General features: G+C 37.6%; 3 protein-coding genes across 3 annotated transcripts; all 3 read left to right on the top strand.

The window, feature by feature from the left end:
- Positions 1-3,757: 3,757 nt before the first annotated feature.
- Positions 3,758-4,975, top strand: LOC145651993 (uncharacterized). Its single transcript, XM_081700889.1, has one exon. The coding sequence runs from the start codon at positions 3,758-3,760 to the stop codon at positions 4,973-4,975; it is 1,218 nt and encodes a 405-aa protein (XP_081557015.1).
- A 5,450-nt stretch (positions 4,976-10,425) lies between these two features.
- Positions 10,426-11,664, top strand: LOC145651992 (uncharacterized). Its single transcript, XM_081700888.1, has one exon. The coding sequence runs from the start codon at positions 10,426-10,428 to the stop codon at positions 11,662-11,664; it is 1,239 nt and encodes a 412-aa protein (XP_081557014.1).
- Positions 11,665-18,527: 6,863 nt separating this feature from the next.
- LOC145651991 (uncharacterized) lies at positions 18,528-19,847 on the top strand. The gene has a single exon (XM_081700886.1). The coding sequence runs from the start codon at positions 18,528-18,530 to the stop codon at positions 19,743-19,745; it is 1,218 nt and encodes a 405-aa protein (XP_081557012.1). The 3' UTR covers positions 19,746-19,847.
- Positions 19,848-20,315: the final 468 nt, after the last annotated feature.

The following is a 20,315-nucleotide window of genomic DNA, read 5'->3' as shown; positions in this document are numbered from 1 at the left end:
CTATGTAGGCATCCATCTTCATCCAGTTTTCTCCATACTTGCGGAAACCCTACATATTTGTCATTTCAAGGATGATCTTTTCAATGTCTGGTTTAGTAAAGAGGCAGAAGGTTGAGGCAAAGTCCTTGGCATTGGACATAGCTAATCTTGTAAGCCCTTGAGTCATCTGCATTAGATTGTGTGCTGCCAGCCTGCCCTGATCAACAAAGAGTGATGTGGACCACAACAAAGCCTGTTCTTTGACAAAAATGTCTCTCCCAGCTTGATGGTCTTCAGGGAGTTCTTCCTCACATGAAGCTGAATCATCATGATCAGTTATATTCATCATCATCATCATCATCATCATCATCATCAGAATTCACTTCTTTATCTCATACATTATGACTTTGTTCCTCCTGTACATCTTATTAGGTCAGCAGGTCAAGGTCCTGTTGGCCATTGTATCATGTGCTCTTGGTTTCAGCAGAGAAAGAAACTGGGGTCCTGACATGAGCCTTTTATAGGAATATGACCACCGCGCCTATTACCTATTTCGTGCTAGAAAACGATGCTCTCCCAATGAGTACTGCTCTTACTTTGATACATTGTATGATAGTGTATGAGACAGGTGTGGGGGTCAGGTGTGAAGTTGGGCAATGCATAACACTATATATTCACTGGAAAGTTTATTCTTGAAGCATGTATAATTATATTTATTTTCTCTTATATCCCTGTGTGTATTAAAATTTATTTGAAATAATAAATAAATTTTATATTTTATTTATATGTTTATATTTATACTGTTTTTATCTTTTTAGTTGTTATAAATAATTTAGTAATGGTTCAATTTGCCTACAGATCATTGTAACGGCTGCCCGAGTGCCGCAAGGGCAGGACGCACAGACTCCCTCGACTTGATGAAACATTTATTAACAATTAGCATAAAAGACAATGGTGGCATTCATTCAATATCAACGTTAAACACGAACACACTTCACACGTTTAAACAGACCCTGTATCTAAGATAATAACAGAGGAATAGGTTGTCTTTTGTCTTGTTTTTGAGAGGTCCCTTATCCTTAGTTCACAGACTATTCAGATATGCAGATCTATGAATCATTTGCGTTTGGCTAATAAGAACTGTTTTTCAACACAGACCCACCCCCTGCGGTTTCACCTGTGCATTAAATTCGCGGAAAAACCAGGTTCTTGTAAATAGACTAGTCTGTACGGGAGTAAAGAATACATGCAAAAAGACATACGCGTCAGTGATAAGTAAGTAAAAACTTAAAGGTAGTTCCATTATTATTATTATTATTATTATTATTATTATTATTATTACAAAATAATAAGGTACAATATGTACACTCAAACAACACAATGACTTCAGTTTATTTGTTATGCACAGACTATAACTGTACATAATGAGCTGCCTTACATTTTACAGTGAATAGTAAGTTATTTCAAGGCAACTAATTAGATTTTTAATTAGATTTTTTTTTTTTTCTGTGGCTTGAAACACAGCTGGTGCCGCTATTATACTCTAAACTCATCTGACTGTACCAGAGTCCTGTAAACTGTTTGTATTGTGTATTAGTCTTCATTAATAATCTGGTCTTGACCAAGTTCAAACCAAGACTCGTTGCATTCAGACTACCCTTATACTTCAACATACCTTTATATTTGTCACTAATCCCCACTAACCAAATGAGAAAAGAATAAACTAACGAATGGCGTGAGAAAACGAACGAGTTCTGCAAGTTTCTCACTGGTCTTCGTAGTCCGAAATTTAATAAATGGAGTATAAAGTACTTCTTAGTTTACTGCACCCGTGGACCAGATGGGAACGAGCAACTAGACGAAAACTAATCCATTTCACAGATTTTCGCTGGCTTGAAACACTCTCTTCAGGAGCTACTCTCCGCGGCAGTACTATCCGATTAACTGCAGTGCCTTTTGCATATCCCGTTTCTATAATGTATTTTTGCAAAGGTGGACAATAGCTGTATGGCTGTATTTAGGTACTGTATTTAAATATAATTTTGGGCAATTTGCAGTTTACTCAGGCATTATTAATGCTGAATAGGTAATCATGCTAAAAAGTGTTTGCGTACATTTTCATTTAGGCCTTCAGAGTACAAAATTACAATAATACACGTATTTACGTAAACAGCACATTGCAATTCATATTTATTCATTTTAAATATAAAAGCTGAAAATTGTCGATTATCATTAGTTCATAAGTGAATGGCTACAACTGCCTGCGATACAGATTCGCTAAAATGTAGGCTACAGTAGCTTACAGTGAAGGCTGTTGCATGATCGAACATGGCGTATCTATTCGTAGCCATTGAATTGGATGACGGAGCGCGTTTAGCGCGCAGAAAGTTCAGGCCACCAAGGTCGTTTCAAGACAGGACAGATCCACTTGATTTTTCGGATGACGACTTTTACCAGCGCTACATACTCAGAATGCATAGTATCTGGGCAAAGTATTAGGACCCTACATCGAAATCACTCGGTGCAGTAAAGCGCTTACTAAAGACCAAATGTCCTGTATGGCTTTGAGGCGCATTTTTAAAACAGAACTGCCTACTCTAAACCGTAGTGTGTTGGCCCGTTTAAGTTGTATTATGTTATATTATACTTTCCAATAACAATTTTAAATTTTAAAGCGCCCATAAATGTGGTAAAAAGCGTGCTTACGCATTTAGTCTGTCGACAATTTTCTGCCAGTTTGCATCTCTACTTTTAATAAACTAGAGATTATTTCCTTCTAATAATTACTTAATATTCTTCATGAGTAATTCCTGCTAATTCATAATTCATAAATATTAAAAATATTGCTTGCGCGCGTGATCTACCATTACAAATGCCTGGCTTGAAAAAGAGTACCGAGAAACCTTAATTGCATGCACGTTACAAAACGCACAGAAAATAAGAAATAAGGGAGACGCTGTAAACAGCATCATTGCCATTATTATTAGGGGTCCAGTGCTGTAACCCTATTATATGTTAGAGATTTGTTTAAGAATTCTTATTCAGATCCATTACTAAAACCAATCGCCCAGACGAGAACAAAGGTCCAACAGACATGAAATTCGGTAAGTAGGTAGCAGTCCCCTCCACAACGCCAGACCGATTAGATGATAGGTATGACTATAATACAAACGTATTCCATAACACTGTAAATCACAGAGTCAAAATACGCCCACCCCCCAAGCTTGTAAATCCATTTCAACACTACTTGGATTCCACATGCCAATCAAAAACAGGTTGAGTGTGCATTGCATATCTTGTATATCTGGTCCCAACCCAGCACTGATAGACACTTTGGTACAGCTATTGAGTACGTGTATCTATGAAATGGCAACTCAGTGCACATACTTTACCCATAAATGGGTAAGTATAATGTCATTTATAGTAGAACGTTTGTTACAAGTAGTTAGTTCATGCTGAGCTTCTAATTCTAGGACAATAACAAGCCTGCTCACATCGCAGAACATTTTTTAGTCCTTGTTATTTTTTAATTCTTTAATTTTTTTGGTCACTAATTTTCCCATTATAGTGGAACATGTGTATACACGTGTATTCCGAAAATAAACAGAAACTGCTTGTAGTGGTTGTATTAATGCAATTATTTTGTTTCAATCTGCAGGTGTTTTTTTCTGGATAGTGGATTAAGATGGAAAAAAAGCAAGTCCCTCTTTTTGTTTTGATTGTAGTTTCTGTGTTATTAGGGGTCATCCTTACTCAAATGTTTACTGGATATACATTTATGGACATATTGCCATCTAGATTCAATGGTTCTGAAACAAACAAATTCAATTTGTTTTCCATAACCCCCATTAAACACTCAAAACATTTAATGGTGTCTGCATTCATCGATCACAGAATCAATAAGGCCATTCGAGTTATCAGCATAATCAGAAGGGACAGTCTGCAGCCTCTTTACTGCATCTACTGTAACAATGACCATAACTGCCAGACTGCTGAGGCTGAAGTCCAGATACACGTTGACCATTTTGGCTTTCCATTTGGAGCCTCAGATGTCCTGTGTCATGGCGCACACACTCAGAGTGCAACACGTGTAGCCATTTCAACCACTGCAAACATCTCAGAGATTCATAATGAAGATTTCTTGCCCATCAAGAATGAAAAGACCCATGAATCATTTATGTTCAATTTCACTGTCTGTATCTCCAGCCTTTTTGATAGCTACAATAATGTTTTGCAATTTGCCCAAACAGTGGAGATATACAAACTTCTAGGTGTTCAACATATAGTTATCTACAATACGAGCTGTGGACCTGACCTGGAGAAACTCTTACAGCATTATAAGAGGGAAGGAATTTTACAGATTGTTCCATGGCCTATTGACCATTTCCTTAACCCATCTAAAGGATGGAACTTTGTGGAGCATGGTGGAGACCTTCACTATTATGGTCAGTTGGTAACCCTCAATGAGTGTATTTATAGAAACATGTATCAGTCCAAATATGTTCTTCTGAATGACATTGATGAAATCATTATGCCTTATAAGCATGCTAACCTTCCATTACTGATGGAGGATCTTCAACAGCAGCACAAAGACATGGGTGTGTTTTTCATTGAGAGTCACTTTTTCCCCAAGACACAATTTGAAGAGAGTGATCGATTCAGTCGGCCAGAATGGAGAAATATACCCGGTGTTAATATTATGGAACATATTTATAGAGAACCAGATAGAAAAGACTTAGACAACCCCAGAAAAATGATTATCAATCCAAGGACTGTAGTGCAAACATCAGTGCACTACGTACCCCAAAAATATGGAGATGTCTTTTTTGTGCCTTTTGATGTATGTCGAATTGTTCATGTAAGATCACCACGACAAGGGACTCTTACCAAAGATCAACTGGTTGTTGATAAAAGGGTGTGGGACTTTGCCTCAGAACTCATACCAAACATTGATAAGACTCTACAGGCATCTGGTTTGATGGAAATTACAGATTGATATGATATTCATTTTAGTGTTTCTTTTTTTTTTTCTGTGGCATTGCCTATGTCATAAATATATGTAAATGTCTAGAATAAAAAAAAAATATGTATAATTGTGTTACCAACATTTATATATGGCATATATTGTAAATGTTATTTGACTGTCCTTTTACACTTTATTATCAACTTTCTTAATGCCACAAGTAGATACTCCAACCTTAGAAGGCTGCTCCCCGAATTTGAATATATATTACACATTTTTTTTCAAAGGCTTTTGTGTAGTCATTGCTGTCTCCTGCATGTATTAGCAAAATTGTTACATCAGCAAAAATTCCTTATGTATCCAAAGCCAGACAATAATTTCATGCAGTTTCTTCAATACATTAGATTGTAACAGAGTACATTTCAGAGGTCTGTTGTTGTTCTTGTATTCAGAAAATAATGCATTCATATAGCTCCCATACATTATGATTACATTTATATCTTACCTTATTTAACATTTGGATTTCAATTTACATTTTGGACCACTTTATTTCAATAAGGGGACATTACAACCATGTGTAACTTGTTCATTACTCCAAAGTTTCATTGTGTTTATTTCTAAAAAGGTTTGCCAACACTCATTTGTTGAGGGGTATGCAAAATCAAGATTATCTAAATTTCAGTATTTCAAGAGAATCACAGGGATTGCTATATATGTACAAAAGGCCAAGAATAGCTTATTTGAAGTTCAGATTAATAACTATTTTAATCATTAAGTTACATTTTGTGGCTATGCACTAGTATTTAGCAACAATACAATAAATTTAGGCATCTGTTTCATCAGTTGAACAGGCCAATTTGTGTTCAGCTCGGATCACTGCCAATTGGTCCAAACTGTCATTGTTCACATTTGACTGAAGGTGTGTTTTGATACATTTTAGCTTCCTGAATGATCTTTGAAAAGATGCAACTAGCAATGGCATTGTCATAAACACTCTAATTTGGACCAGAGTTTCCTGTTGCAGATCATTTAACTTGTCAATTGTCTTTTGCTGCCCTTTAAACCAACAAATGACTCATGTATAACTGACTTTTTGTGTATATCTGTGTGCTCATACTGAATTGTGATGGTGGCCTGTTACTGTTTTGAAATATCAAGTATGCAGTCAAGATTTTGCTAACGATGTACAGTCATGTCCAAAAGTTGAGACTAGCACAAATTTAGCTTTTCACAAAGTTTGCTGGCTCAGTTTCAATGGTGGCAATTTGCATTATCTCTAGAGTGTGAAGAGTGATCAGATGAATTGCAATTAACTGAAAAGTCAGTCATTCTTGGCCATGAAAATCAACTTCATCACAAAAATTACTCCATTCCAGCCACTGCATTTCAGCCCTTTTGCTGAATGCTTGCTCAAATGTTTGCTTAAGAACACTGCCATGAACAAGGAATGGTATCAAAACATCCTCCAAGAGCAACTTCTCCCAACGATCCAGGAGCAATTTGGTGATGAACAATTTTTTATTTTTTATTTTTTTTCCAGTATGACGGAGCACCATGTCTCAGATCTCAATCCCCAGATCTCAATCCCATTGAGAACCTGTGGTAAATCCTCAAAAAGAGGGTGGGCAAACAAAAACACAGAAACTGCTATCAACTCCAAGCAATGATTAGGAAAGAATTAATTGCCATCAGTAAAGATTTTACCCAGAAGCTGATATCCAGCATGCCAAGGTGAATTGCAGAAGTCTTAAAAAAAGAAGGGTCAACACTGTAAATATTAAGTCTTTGCTTAAACTAGATGTATTTGTCAATACAATTTTTTTTATAAAAAAAACTTATCTATATCATATAAATATCGGACAAAACAACTGAGGCAGTAAACTTTGTGAAAACCAAAAGGGTGTGTGTGTGTGTGTGTGTGTGTGTGTGTGTGTGTGTGTGTGTGTGTGTGTGTGTGTGTGTGTGCGCTTTTGTCCTGAACTGTCTCTGATGGAATGAGGACTGACTGGGGGAGCTACTAGTCTCTGGGCCCATCAACGCCAATAACACGAACGCTCCACTCTCACTGTCACGTGGTACAGCCCGCTGCATACAGTGGGAGTTTCTACTTTGATTGTAAACATGCCTACATGTCTGCACACACCTGCACCTAGTTAGTGTTGTTCTGAGTTTATGGATTTAAACCTCTTGTTGGTGTGTGCATCAATGTCGGCCATTGCCTTTGTTCACACTGCCTTTGTTCGTGTCCGTTTTCACAATGTCAATGCCCTTGTTTGTGTTCATCGTTTACCTTGTAAACCCTGCGACACTTGGGCCATTACACTACAGTTATAGATGTCACAGAAAACTAGTTTTATGATGGTAACTTTAGGCCAGAGGCTAATGATTAAAATGTAAATCTTGGGTTTGAGATACTTGTTTACAATGCCATCAAATGAATCTTCAAAATGTTCATTAGGTTATCCATGATACAATTGTTACCAATATTAAATATCTCCATTTATCAAAATAGTATGGTCTGCAATTTCCTACATTGGACCACTTCAGTTTAATCCACACTGAGGATGAACAAATATACATGACCGTTGATAAATATCTTTTAAACCCAAAGTGTTCCTGTATATTGACAAGGCAAGAGGCAGGTTGCAGGTTCGAAGAGGGAACTTTAATAAATAAAAGCAAATACAAACAAAACCAAAGAATGTAAACCAAACATGAGGCAATATGAAACACTTGGAAAATAGACTATAAAACCTAAGCATATACATAAATAAGAGTCGGGTGAATAAATAACATACAAACATCAATGAAGAGCACAAACTGCATAAGAAACCAAACGTGCAAAATAACCGACAACTTGGGTGACAGAACGCAGGGCTTAAATACACGAACTAATAACGTAACAACAAGACACAGGAGAAACAGATAACAGGCAGAGAACTAAATAGGGGACAGAGAAAAAAATGAAACCAAAACAAAGAAGCACATGTAACAAAGACCAGGCAGAAAACAAAACAGAACTCATAGCGGTGAAAATCGCAACGCCAGGGAGAGGGGGCAATCATCACAGTTCCATTGAAGTTTCTTATTGCTATGGTAACTCTTGGTAATGTTGTCACGGAACGCTCGCCTCCCGCGAGTCACGTGGGTTGGCCCGCCACGAGCAGTGGGAGGGTCGTTGTTTGTGACCACACCTGCACCTTGTTTTGTTTATGCATTTAACCCTCGTTGTAGTGTGCAGGATTGTTGGTTATTGTGGATGTAACGTTTTGATGTAGTGTTCCTTATGTTATTGCTAAACGTATGCATGTTTATTGTGCTTGTTTCTTGTTAACCGTTTCATGTTCATGTTAATGTTTGTAACGCTTGTGAGTAGCAATATCGTTTTGTGTTTATGTAAATAAATGTACTTCCCAGTCGCTGGATTCTGTGCGTCCTGCCCCTCGCCCTGCGGCACTCGGGCCACCACGCGTTATAAATGTATATGTTTCTGCATGTATTTCCAAATAATATGTCTCTCACTAAGATGTTAATTTAAAATTAGCTGCTTTCAGCTAGGTAGCTAATTAGCTAACTTGTTTATAAATGCAAAACAATTAGCTACAGTGGTGTGAAAAAGTGTCTGAAAAAAAAACACTTTTCACACCAGTCTAGGTGGCTACCTAGCAAGATAACTTATCCAAATTAACGTGCGTTTCAAATAGATTTCTTACTAATATATTAATAATTTATTCTCTTTGTAAATTACATTATAATTCCTAAAAATAATTTAAAAGGAATCTAAGATACACATTTACACACCCATTCTCCTGCCACTATCGTGACTTAACTCGTGTTCTTGTCTGGCTTTTTTTTCCCAGACCTGAGTAGCTCCCTTTCTGTTTCGCATTGCATTGTGGGTTGTTGTTGTCCATCCAAACCATACTCAAAAACCAACCAGTTCTATGTATGCTTTGTGGATTTTTGAGTTTACCCCACATTGACACTATTAACTCTACTGCATACTACATATTCAAATACTAGTTATCATCGGTAATTAGTACACAATTGGGATGCATCCTAACTTAAAAGCAGGGTAATGGAATGGCACAGAAAAACAAGCAAATCAGTTATATAGATAATATGCAGCAGCGCTACGACTTTTACCAGCGCTACATACTCCGAATGCATAGTATCTGGGCAAAGTATTAGGACCCTACATCGAAATCACTCGGTGCAGTAAAGCGCTTACTAAAGACCAAATGTCCTGTATGGCTTTGAGGCACATTTTTAAAACAGAACTGCCTACCCTAAAACGTAGTGTGTTGGCCCGTTTAAGTTGTATTATGTTGTATTGTACTTTCCAATAACAATTTTTTAATGTTAAAGCGCCCATAAATGTGGTAAAAAGCGTGCTTACGCATTTAGTCTGTCGACAATTTTCTGCCAGTTTGCCTCTCTACATTTAATAACACTAGCGATAGTTTATTTCCTACTAATAATTACTTAATATTCTTCATGAGTAATTCCTGCTAATTCATAATTCATAAATATTAAAAATATTGCTTGCGCGCGTGATCTACCATTACAAATGCCTGGCTTGAAAAAGAGTACGGAGAAACCTTAATTGCATGCACGTTACAAAACGCACAGCGAATAAGAAATAAGGGAGACGCTGTAAACAGCATCATTGCCATTATTATTAGGGGTCCAGTGCTGTAACCCTATTATATGTTAGAGATTTGTTTAAGAATTCTTATTCAGATCCATTACTAAAACCAATCGCCCAGACGAGAACAAAGGTCCAACAGACATGAAATTCGGTAAGTAGGTAGCAGTCCCCTCCACAACGCCAGACCGATTAGATGATAGGTATGACTATAATACAAACGTATTCCATAACACTGTAAATCACAGAGTCAAAATACGCCCCCCCCCCCACCCCCCAAGCTTGTAAATCCATTTCAACACTACTTGGATTCCACATGCCAATCAAAAACAGTTTGAGTGTGCATTGCATATCTTGTATATCTGGTCCCAACCCAGCACTGATAGAGACTTCACTACAGCTATTCAGTACGTGTATCTATGAAATGGCAACTCAGTGCACATACTTTACCCATGAATGGGTAAGTATAACGTCAATTATAGTAGAACGTTTGTTACAAGTACAACCTGTTAGATTTTAGTGGTTAGTTCATGCTCAGCTTCTAATTATAGGACAATAACAAGCCTGCTCACATCACAGAACATTTGTTAGTCCTTGTTATTTTTTAATTCTTTAATTTTTTTGGTCACTAATTTTCCCATTACAGTGGGACATGTGTATACACGTGTATTCCGAAAATGAACAGAAACTGCTTGTAGTGGTTGTATTAATGCAATTATTTTGTTTCAATCTGCAGGTGTTTTTTTCTGGATAGTGGATTAAGATGGAAAAAAAGCAATTCCCTCTTTTTGTTTTGATTGTAGTTTCTGTGTTATTAGGGGTCATCCTTACCCAAATGTTTACTGGATATACATTTATGGACATATTGCCCTCTAGTTTCAATGGTTCTGAAACAAACAAATTCAGTTTGTTTTCCATAACCCCCATTAAACACTCAAAACATTTAATGGTGTCTGCATTCATCGATCACAGAATCAATAAGGCCATTCGAGTTATCAGCATAATCAGAAGGGACAGTCTGCAGCCTCTTTACTGCATCTACTGTAACAATGACCATAACTGCCAGACTGCTGAGGCTGAAGTCCAGATACACAGTGACCATTTTGGTTTTCCATATGCAGCTTCAGATGTTCTGTGTGATGGTGCACACACTCAAGATGCAGCATTTGTATCCATTTCAACTAGTAGAAACATCTCTGCCATTTATTCTGAAGATCTCTTACCAATAAAGAACACAGTGACCAGGGAATCATTTAAGTTCAACTTCAGTGTATGTATCTCAAACCTCTTTGGAAGCTATAATAATGTTCTGCAATTTGTACAAACCATGGAAATGTACAAGCTTTTGGGTGTACAACATGTAGTGATCTACAACACAAGCTGTGGTCCTGACCTGGAGAAACTCTTACAGCATTATAAGAGGGAAGGAATTTTAGAGATTGTTCCATGGCCTATTGACCATTTCCTTAACCCATCTAAAGGATGGAACTTTGTGGAGCATGGTGGAGACCTTCACTATTATGGTCAGTTGGTAACCCTCAATGAGTGTATTTATAGAAACATGTATCAGTCCAAATATGTTCTTCTGAATGACATTGATGAAATCATTATGCCTTATAAGCATGCTAACCTTCCATTACTGATGGAGGATCTTCAACAGCAGCACAAAGACATGGGTGTGTTTTTCATTGAGAGTCACTTTTTCCCCAAGACACAATTTGAAGAGAGTGATCGATTCAGTCGGCCAGAATGGAGAAATATACCCGGTGTTAATATTATGGAACATATTTATAGAGAACCAGATAGAAAAGACTTAGACAACCCCAGAAAAATGATTATCAATCCAAGGACTGTAGTGCAAACATCAGTGCACTACATACCCCAAAAATATGGAGATGTTTTTTTTGTGCCTTTTGATGTATGTCGAATTGTTCATATAAGATCACCACGACAAGGGACTCTTACCAAAGATCAACTGGTTGTTGATAAAAGGGTGTGGGACTTTGCCTCAGAACTCATACCAAACATTGATAAGACTCTACAGGCATCTGGTTTGATGGAAATTACAGATTGATATGATATTCATTTTAGTGTTACTTTTTTTTTCTGTGGCATTGCCTATGTCATAAATGTATGTAAATGTCTAGAATAAAAAAAAAAAGTACAATTGTGTTACCAAAATTTATTTATGGCCCATTTTGTAAATGTTATTTGACTGTCCTTTTACACTTTATTATCAACTTTCTTATTGCCACAAGTAGATACTCCTGAACTGTCTCTGATGGAATATTGACTGCCTGGGGGAGCTACTAGTCTCTGGGCCCATCAGCGCCAATAACGCGAACGCTCCACTTTCACTGTCACGTGGTACAGCCCGCTGCATACAGTGGGAGTTTTCTTATTGCTATGGTAATTGTTGGTAATGTTGTCACGGAACGCTCGCCTCCCGCGAGTCACGTGGGTTGGCCCGCCACGAGCAGTGGGAGGGTCGTTGTTTGTGACCACACCTGCACACATCTGCACCTTGTTTTGTTTATGTATTTAACCCTCGTTGTAGTGTGCAGGATTGTTGGTTATTGTGGATGTAACGTTTTGATGTAGTGTTCCTTATGTTATTGCTAAACGTATGCATGTTTATTGTGCTTGTTTCTTGTAAACCATTTCATGTTCATGTTAATGTTTGTAACGCTTGTGAGTACCAATATCGTTTTGTGTTTATGTAAATAAATGTACGTCCCAGTCGCTGGATTCTGTGCGTCCTGCCCCTCGCCCTGCGGCACTCGGGCCACAACGCGTTATAAATGTATATGTCTCTGCATGTATTTCCAAATAATATGTCTCTCACTAAGATGTTAATTTAAAATTAGCTGCTTTCAGCTAGGTAGCTAATTAGCTAACTTGTTTATAAATGCAAAACAATTAGCTACAGTGGTGGGAAAAAGTGTCTGAAAAAAAAACCACTTTTCACACCACTCTAGGTGGCTACCTAGCAAGATAACTTATCCAAATTAACGTGCGTTTCAAATAGATTTCTTACTAATATATTAATAATTTATTCTCTTTGTAAATTACTTTATTTTTCCTAAAAAGAATTTAAAAGGAATCTAAGATACACATTTACACACCCATTCTCCTGCCACCATCGTGACTTAACTCGTGTTCTTGTCTGGCTTTTTTTTCCCAGACCTGAGTAGCTCCCTTTCTGTTTCGCATTGCATTGTGGGTTGTTGTTGTCCATCAAAACCATACTCAAAAACCAACCAGTTCTATGTATGCTTTGTGGATTTTTGAGTTTATCCCACATTGACACTATTAACTCTACTGCATACTACATATTCAAATACTAGTTATCATCGGTAATTAGTACACAATTGGGATGCATCCTAACTTAAAAGCAGGGTAATGGAATGGCACAGAAAAACAAGCAAATCAGTTATATAGATAATATGCAGCAGTGTGTGTGTGTGTGTGTGTGTGTGTGTGTGTGTGTGTGTGTGTGTGTGTGTGTGTGTGTGTGTGTGTGAAGGGGCCCCTTCATCCCTTTACACTGTGTGCTCAGGAGAGGGGCGCCTGAACACAGTTGTTGAGCTGCATGGCTGCAGCTGCTCAATGCTTCTCTCTGCGCCGGTCCAAGGGCCTGCAAGCTGAACAGAGCCCCCAGTGCCTCTGTGCCAGTGGGAGGCTGGGAACTCCTAGGTGACCCCACCCTGCTTCACCCACCATGTCCCCATCAGCACAGAATAGAAGCAGGAGGAGCATGTTGGATTTCCAGCAGGAGTGGGTGGGGTTTGTGTAGGACAGAGTGTGCTTCATTCATATTCATATTTCCTCAGGTCACTCATGTGTTCTACAGTGGTTCTAAAACAAATAAAACTACAGTCATTCCTCCTGATCTGCTGCTAACAACTAGGTGTTGCTTATGGTGAGGACAGTCTGTGTGTGTGTGCATTTGTGGTACTCAGTGTATGAGTGTTGCCTATAGTGTTATAGGTGGTATCTATGGTCTTCTGTGTGTGTATGGTACCTAAATTGTATACTGTTTCTGTGCAGAAGTGTATTGTGGTGGTGGGGTGGGGTGTAAATGTATTACATTTAGCAGAGAATAGTCAGGTGACTACTGATCCTCAGATTCTCAATGTTTATTTATTTATCTTCAGATCAATTTTTTTAGCATTAGTATGGGACAGCTAGTCTACTAGTTTAATAAGTGCGCAATAAAGGTGCTTTTATTTCTTTAAATCTTCTAGGTCTATCACAATTGGCTTATGTTACGCTTCCGACAGGAACAAGGCAAGAGGTAGAATGCAAAATGCAGGAGGTGGTTTATTAAATGAGGAAACATGAATGGTAAAACAAACAGAGGCTAAGGGGTGCTGGGGGTAATCTAACACACGGCTGGAGTGCACAGAAAAGCAATGATGACGATGACAACTATATGCTCCAATCACTTTGTCCAGGTTGTCTACACTTTTGTTTTTGCTGTAGTCCAGGATCATAACCAGCTTCCTGTCTTCACAATGTCGGATCTTAGCATCCTTGTGCAATGTACTCATGAGGATGATGTTTTTGTTTGTCTTTGGGCAATAAGAAACAAGCATGGTAGTGGGGTGAAGGCAAACTTGGAAGAAAATATGTCTCTCTGCTTTGTTGTAAGGAGTGCAGCAGGGAGTTCAGGCTTGTTCTTTCTAACTGTGCCTACCATGCTTATCTTCTTCTTCATTAAGTACTTGTCAAGTTCATATGATGTAAAAAAAAAATGTCACACGTAACAGATGTCAGACCTTCAGTCTTATCAAGAACAACACAAATCCCTTGATTCATCTCGGGGGCTCCACCCCTTGGCTTCCCTGTGTACACTTGCATTTTCTAAGCGTAGCGGCATTGTGTATCACAGGGAAGCCCAGATCTTGATTCCATACTTTGCTGGCTTGCTAGGCATGTACTGTCTGAAAGGACAATGACCTTTTGACAAAGAGAGACAGATTTCAATATCAGGGTCACAAAAAATGCAGAAAATTGCCCTTCCACTCTCAGCATCCTAAAGACGGGATGTGGCCTCCCCTCAGGATTTGTATACACCACCCAAGAATAGTACACCTATGTAGGCACGCAGGTCAATGACATCCATCTTCTTCCAGTTTTCTCCATACTTGCGGAAACCCTACATATTTGTCATTTCAAGGATGATCTTTTCAATGTCTGGTGTAGTAAAGAGGCAGAAGGTTGAGGCAAAGTCCTTGGCATTGGACATAGCTAATCTTGTAAGCCCTTGAGTCATCTGCATTAGATTGTGTGCTGCCAGCCTGCCCTGATCAACAAAGAGTGATGTGGACCACAGCAAAGCCTGTTCTTTGACAAAAATGTCTCTCCCAGCTTGATGGTTTTCAGGGAGTTCTTCCTCACATGAAGCTGAATCATCATGATCAGTTATATTCATCATCATCATCATCATCATCATCATCATCATCATCATCATCATCATCATCAGATATCACTTCTTTATCTCATCCATTATGACTTTGTTCCTCCTGTACATCTTATTAGGTCAGCAGGTCAAGGTCCTGTTGGCCATTGAATCATGTGCTCTTGGTTTCAGCAGAGAAAGAAACTGGGGTCCTGACATGAGCCCTTTATAGGAATATGACCACCGCGCCTATTACCTATTTCGTGCTAGAAAACGATGCTCTCCCAATGAGTACTGCTCTTACTTTGATACATTGTATGATAGTGTATGAGACAGGTGTGGGGGTCAGGTGTGAAGTTGGGCAATGCATAACACTATATATTCACTGGAAAGTTTATTCTTGAAGCATGTATAATTATATTTATTTTCTCTTATATCCCTGTGTGTATTAAAATCTATTTGAAATAATAAATACATTTTATATTTTATTTATATGTTTATTTTTATACTGTTTTTATCTTTTTAGTTGTTATAAATAATTTAGTAATGGTTCAATTTGCCTACAGATCATTGTAACGGCTGCCCGAGTGCCGCAAGGGCAGGACGCACAGACTCCCTCGACATGGTGAAACATTTATTAACAATTAGCATAAAAGACAATGGTGGCATTCATTCAATATCAACGTTAAACACGAACACACTTAACACGTTTAAACAGACCCTGTATCTAAGATAATAACAGAGGAATAGGTTGTCTTTTGTCTTGTTTTTGAGAGGTCCCTTCTCCTTAGTTTCACAGACTATTCAGATATGCAGATCTATGAATCATTTGCGTTTGGCCAATAAGAACTGTTTTTCAACACAGACCCACCCCCTGCTGTTTCACCTGTGCATTAAATTCGCGGAAAAACCAGGTTCTTGTAAATAGACTAGTCTGTACGGGAGTAATGAATACATGCAAAAAGACATACGCGTCAGTGATAGGTAAGTAAAAACTTAAAGGTAGTTCCATTATTATTATTATTATTATTATTATTATTATTATTATTACAAAATAATAAGGTACAATATGTACACTCAAACAACACAATGACTTCAGTTTATTTGTTATGCACAGAATATAACTGTACATAATGAGCTGCCTTACATTTTACAGTGAATAGTAAGTTATTTCAAGGCAACTAATTAGATTTTAATTTAGTTTTTTTTTTTTTTTTTTTCTGTGGCTTGAAACACAGCTGGTGCCGCTATTATACTCTAAACTCATCTGGCTGTACCAGAGTCCTGTAAACTGTTTGTATTGTGTATTAGTCTTCATTAATAATCTGGTCTTGACCAAGTTCAAACCAAGACTCGTTGCATTCAGACTACCCTTATACTTCAACATACCTTTATATTTGTCACTAATCCCCAATAACCAAATGAGAAAAGAATAAACTAACGAATGGCGTGAGAAAACGAACGAGTTCTGCAAGTTTCTCACTGGTCTTCGTATTCCGAAATTTAATAAATGGGTATAAAGTAGTTCTTAGTTTACTGCACCCGTGGACCAGATGGGAACGAGCAACTAGACGAAAACTAATCAATTTCACAGATTTTCGCTGGCTTGAAACACTCTCTTCAAGAGCTACTCTCCGCGGCAGTACTATCCGATTAACTGCAGTGCCTTTTGCATATCCCGTTTGTATAATGTATTTTTGCAAAGGTGAACAATAGCTGTATGGCTGTACTTAGGTACTGTATTTAAATATAATTTTGGGCAATTTGCAGTTTACTCAGGCATTATTAATGCTGAATAGGTATTCATGCTAAAAAGTGATTGGATACATTTTCATTTAGGCCTTCAGAGTACAAAATTACAATAATACACGTATTTACGTAAACAGCACATTGCAATTCATATTTATTCATTTTAAATATAAAAGCTGAAAATTGTCGATTGTCATTAGTTCATAAGTGAATGGATACAACTGCCTGCGATACAGATTCGCTAAAATGTAGGCTACAGTAGCTTACAGTGAAGGCTGTTGCATGATCGAACATGGAGTATCTATTCGTAGCCATTGAATTGGATGACGGAGCGCGTTTAGCGCGCAGAAAGTTCAGGCCACCAAGGTCGTTTCAAGACAGGACAGATCCACTTGATTTTTCGGATGACGACTTTTACCAGCGCTACATACTCAGAATGCATAGTATCTGGGCAAAGTATTAGGACCCTACATCGAAATCACTCGGTGCAGTAAAGCGCTTACTAAAGACCAAATGTCCTGTATGGCTTTGAGGCACATTTTTAAAACAGAACTGCCTACCCTAAAACGTAGTGTGTTGGCCCGTTTAAGTTGTATTATGTTGTATTGTACTTTCCAATAACAATTTTTTAATGTTAAAGCGCCCATAAATGTGGTAAAAAGCGTGCTTACGCATTTAGTCTGTCGACAATTTTCTGCCAGTTTGCCTCTCTACATTTAATAACACTAGCGATAGTTTATTTCCTTCTAATAATTACTTAATATTCTTCATGAGTAATTCCTGCTAATTCATAATTCATAAATATTAAAAATATTGCTTGCGCGCGTGATCTACCATTACAAATGCCTGGCTTGAAAAAGAGTACGGAGAAACCTTAATTGCATGCACGTTACAAAACGCACAGAAAATAAGAAATAAGGGAGACGCTGTAAACAGCATCATTGCCATTATTATTAGGGGTCCAGTGCTGTAACCCTATTATATGTTAGAGATTTGTTTAATAATTCTTATTCAGATCCATTAATAAAACCAATCGCCCAGACGAGAACAAAGGTCCAACAGACATGAAATTCGGTAAGTAGGTAGCAGTTCCCTCCACAACGCCAGACCGATTAGATGATAGGTATGACTATAATACAAACGTATTCCATAACACTGTAAATCACAGAGTCAAAATCCGCCCCCCCCCCCACCCCCCACCCCCCAAGCTTGTAAATCCATTTCAACACTACTTGGATTCCACATGCCAATCAAAAACAGGTTGAGTGTGCATTGCATATCTTGTATATCTGGTCCCAACCCAGCACTGATAGACACTTTGGTACAGCTATTGAGTACGTGTATCTATGAAATGGCAACTCAGTGCACATACTTTACCCATAAATGGGTAAGTATAATGTCATTTATAGTAGAACGTTTGTTACAAGTACAACCTGTTTAGATTTTAGTGGTTAGTTCATGCTGAGCTTCTAATTCTAGGACAATAACAAGCCTGCTCACATCGCAGAACATTTTTTAGTCCTTGTTATTTTTTAATTCTTTAATTTTTTTGGTCACTAATTTTCCCATTATAGTGGAACATGTGTATACATGTGTATTCCGAAAATAAAGAGAAACTGCTTGTAGTGGTTGTATTAATGCAATTATTTTGTTTCAATCTGCAGGTGTTTTTTTCTGGATAGTGGATTAAGATGGAAAAAAAGCAATTCTCTCTTTTTGTTTTGATTGTAGTTTCTGTGTTATTAGGGGTCATCCTTACTCAAATGTTTACTGGATATACATTTATGGACATATTGCCATCTAGATTCAATGGTTCTGAAACAAACAAATTCAGTTTGTTTTCCATAACCCCCATTAAACACTCAAAACATTTATTGGTGTCTGCATTCATCGATCACAGAATCAATAAGGCCATTCGAGTTATCAGCATAATCAGAAGGGACAGTCTGCAGCCTCTTTACTGCATCTACTGTAACAATGACCATAACTGCCAGACTGCTGAGGCTGAAGTCCAGATACACAGTGACCATTTTGGTTTTCCATATGCAGCTTCAGATGTTCTGTGTGATGGTGCACACACTCAAGATGCAGCATTTGTATCCATTTCAACTAGTAGAAACATCTCTGCCATTTATTCTGAAGATCTCTTACCAATAAAGAACACAGTGACCAGGGAATCATTTAAGTTCAACTTCAGTGTATGTATCTCAAACCTCTTTGGAAGCTACAATAATGTTCTGCAATTTGCCCAAACAGTGGAGATATACAAACTTCTAGGTGTTCAACATATAGTTATCTACAATACGAGCTGTGGACCTGACCTGGAGAAACTCTTACAGCATTATAAGAGGGAAGGAATTTTAGAGATTGTTCCATGGCCTATTGACCATTTCCTTAACCCATCTAAAGGATGGGACTTTATGTACCATGGTGGAGAAATCCAGTATTATGGCCAGTTGGTAACCCTCAATGAGTGCATCTATAGAAACATGTATCAGTCCAAATATGTTCTTCTGAATGACATTGATGAAATCATTATGCCTTATAAGCATGCTAACCTTCCATTACTGATGGAGGATCTTCAACAGCAGCACAAAGACATGGGTGTGTTTTTCATTGAGAGTCACTTTTTCCCCAAGACACAATTTGAAGAGAGTGATCGATTCAGTCGGCCAGAATGGAGAAATATACCCGGTGTTAATATTATGGAACATATTTATAGAGAACCAGATAGAAAAGACTTAGACAACCCCAGAAAAATGATTATCAATCCAAGGACTGTAGTGCAAACATCAGTGCACTACGTACCCCAAAAATATGGAGATGTCTTTTTTGTGCCTTTTGATGTATGTCGAATTGTTCATGTAAGATCACCACGACAAGGGACTCTTACCAAAGATCAACTGGTTGTTGATAAAAGGGTGTGGGACTTTGCCTCAGAACTCATACCAAACATTGATAAGACTCTACAGGTATCTGGTTTGATGGAAATTACAGATTGATATGATATTCATTTTAGTGTTTCTTTTTTTTTCTGTGGCATTGCCTATGTCATAAACGTATGTAAATGTCTAGAATAAAAAAAAAAAAAGTACAATTGTGTTACCAACATTTATATATGGCCTATATTGTAAATGTTATTTGACTGTCCTTTTACACTTTATTATCAACTTTCTTAATGCCACAAGTAGATACTCCAACCTTAGAAGGCTGCTCCCCGAATTTGAATATATATTACACATTTTTTTTCAAAGGCTTTTGTGTAGTCATTGCTGTCTCCTGCATGTATTAGCAAAATTGTTACATCAGCAAAAATTCCTTATGTATCCAAAGCCAGACAATAATTTCATGCAGTTTCTTCAATACATTAGATTGTAACAGAGTACATTTCAGAGGTCTGTTGTTGTTCTTGTATTCAGAAAATAATGCATTCATATAGCTCCCATACATTATGATTACATTTATATCTTACCTTATTTAACATTTGGATTTCAATTTACATTTTGGACCACTTTATTTCAAAAAGGGGACATTACAACCATGTGTAACTTGTTCATTACTCCAAAGTTTCA

This window comes from Electrophorus electricus, chromosome 18 (genome assembly GCF_041902795.1).
Source record: "Electrophorus electricus isolate QZ-2024a chromosome 18, ASM4190279v1, whole genome shotgun sequence".
NCBI classification, from domain to species: Eukaryota; Metazoa; Chordata; class Actinopteri; order Gymnotiformes; family Gymnotidae; genus Electrophorus; species Electrophorus electricus.
This window is presented reverse-complemented; position numbering and strand designations above follow the sequence as displayed.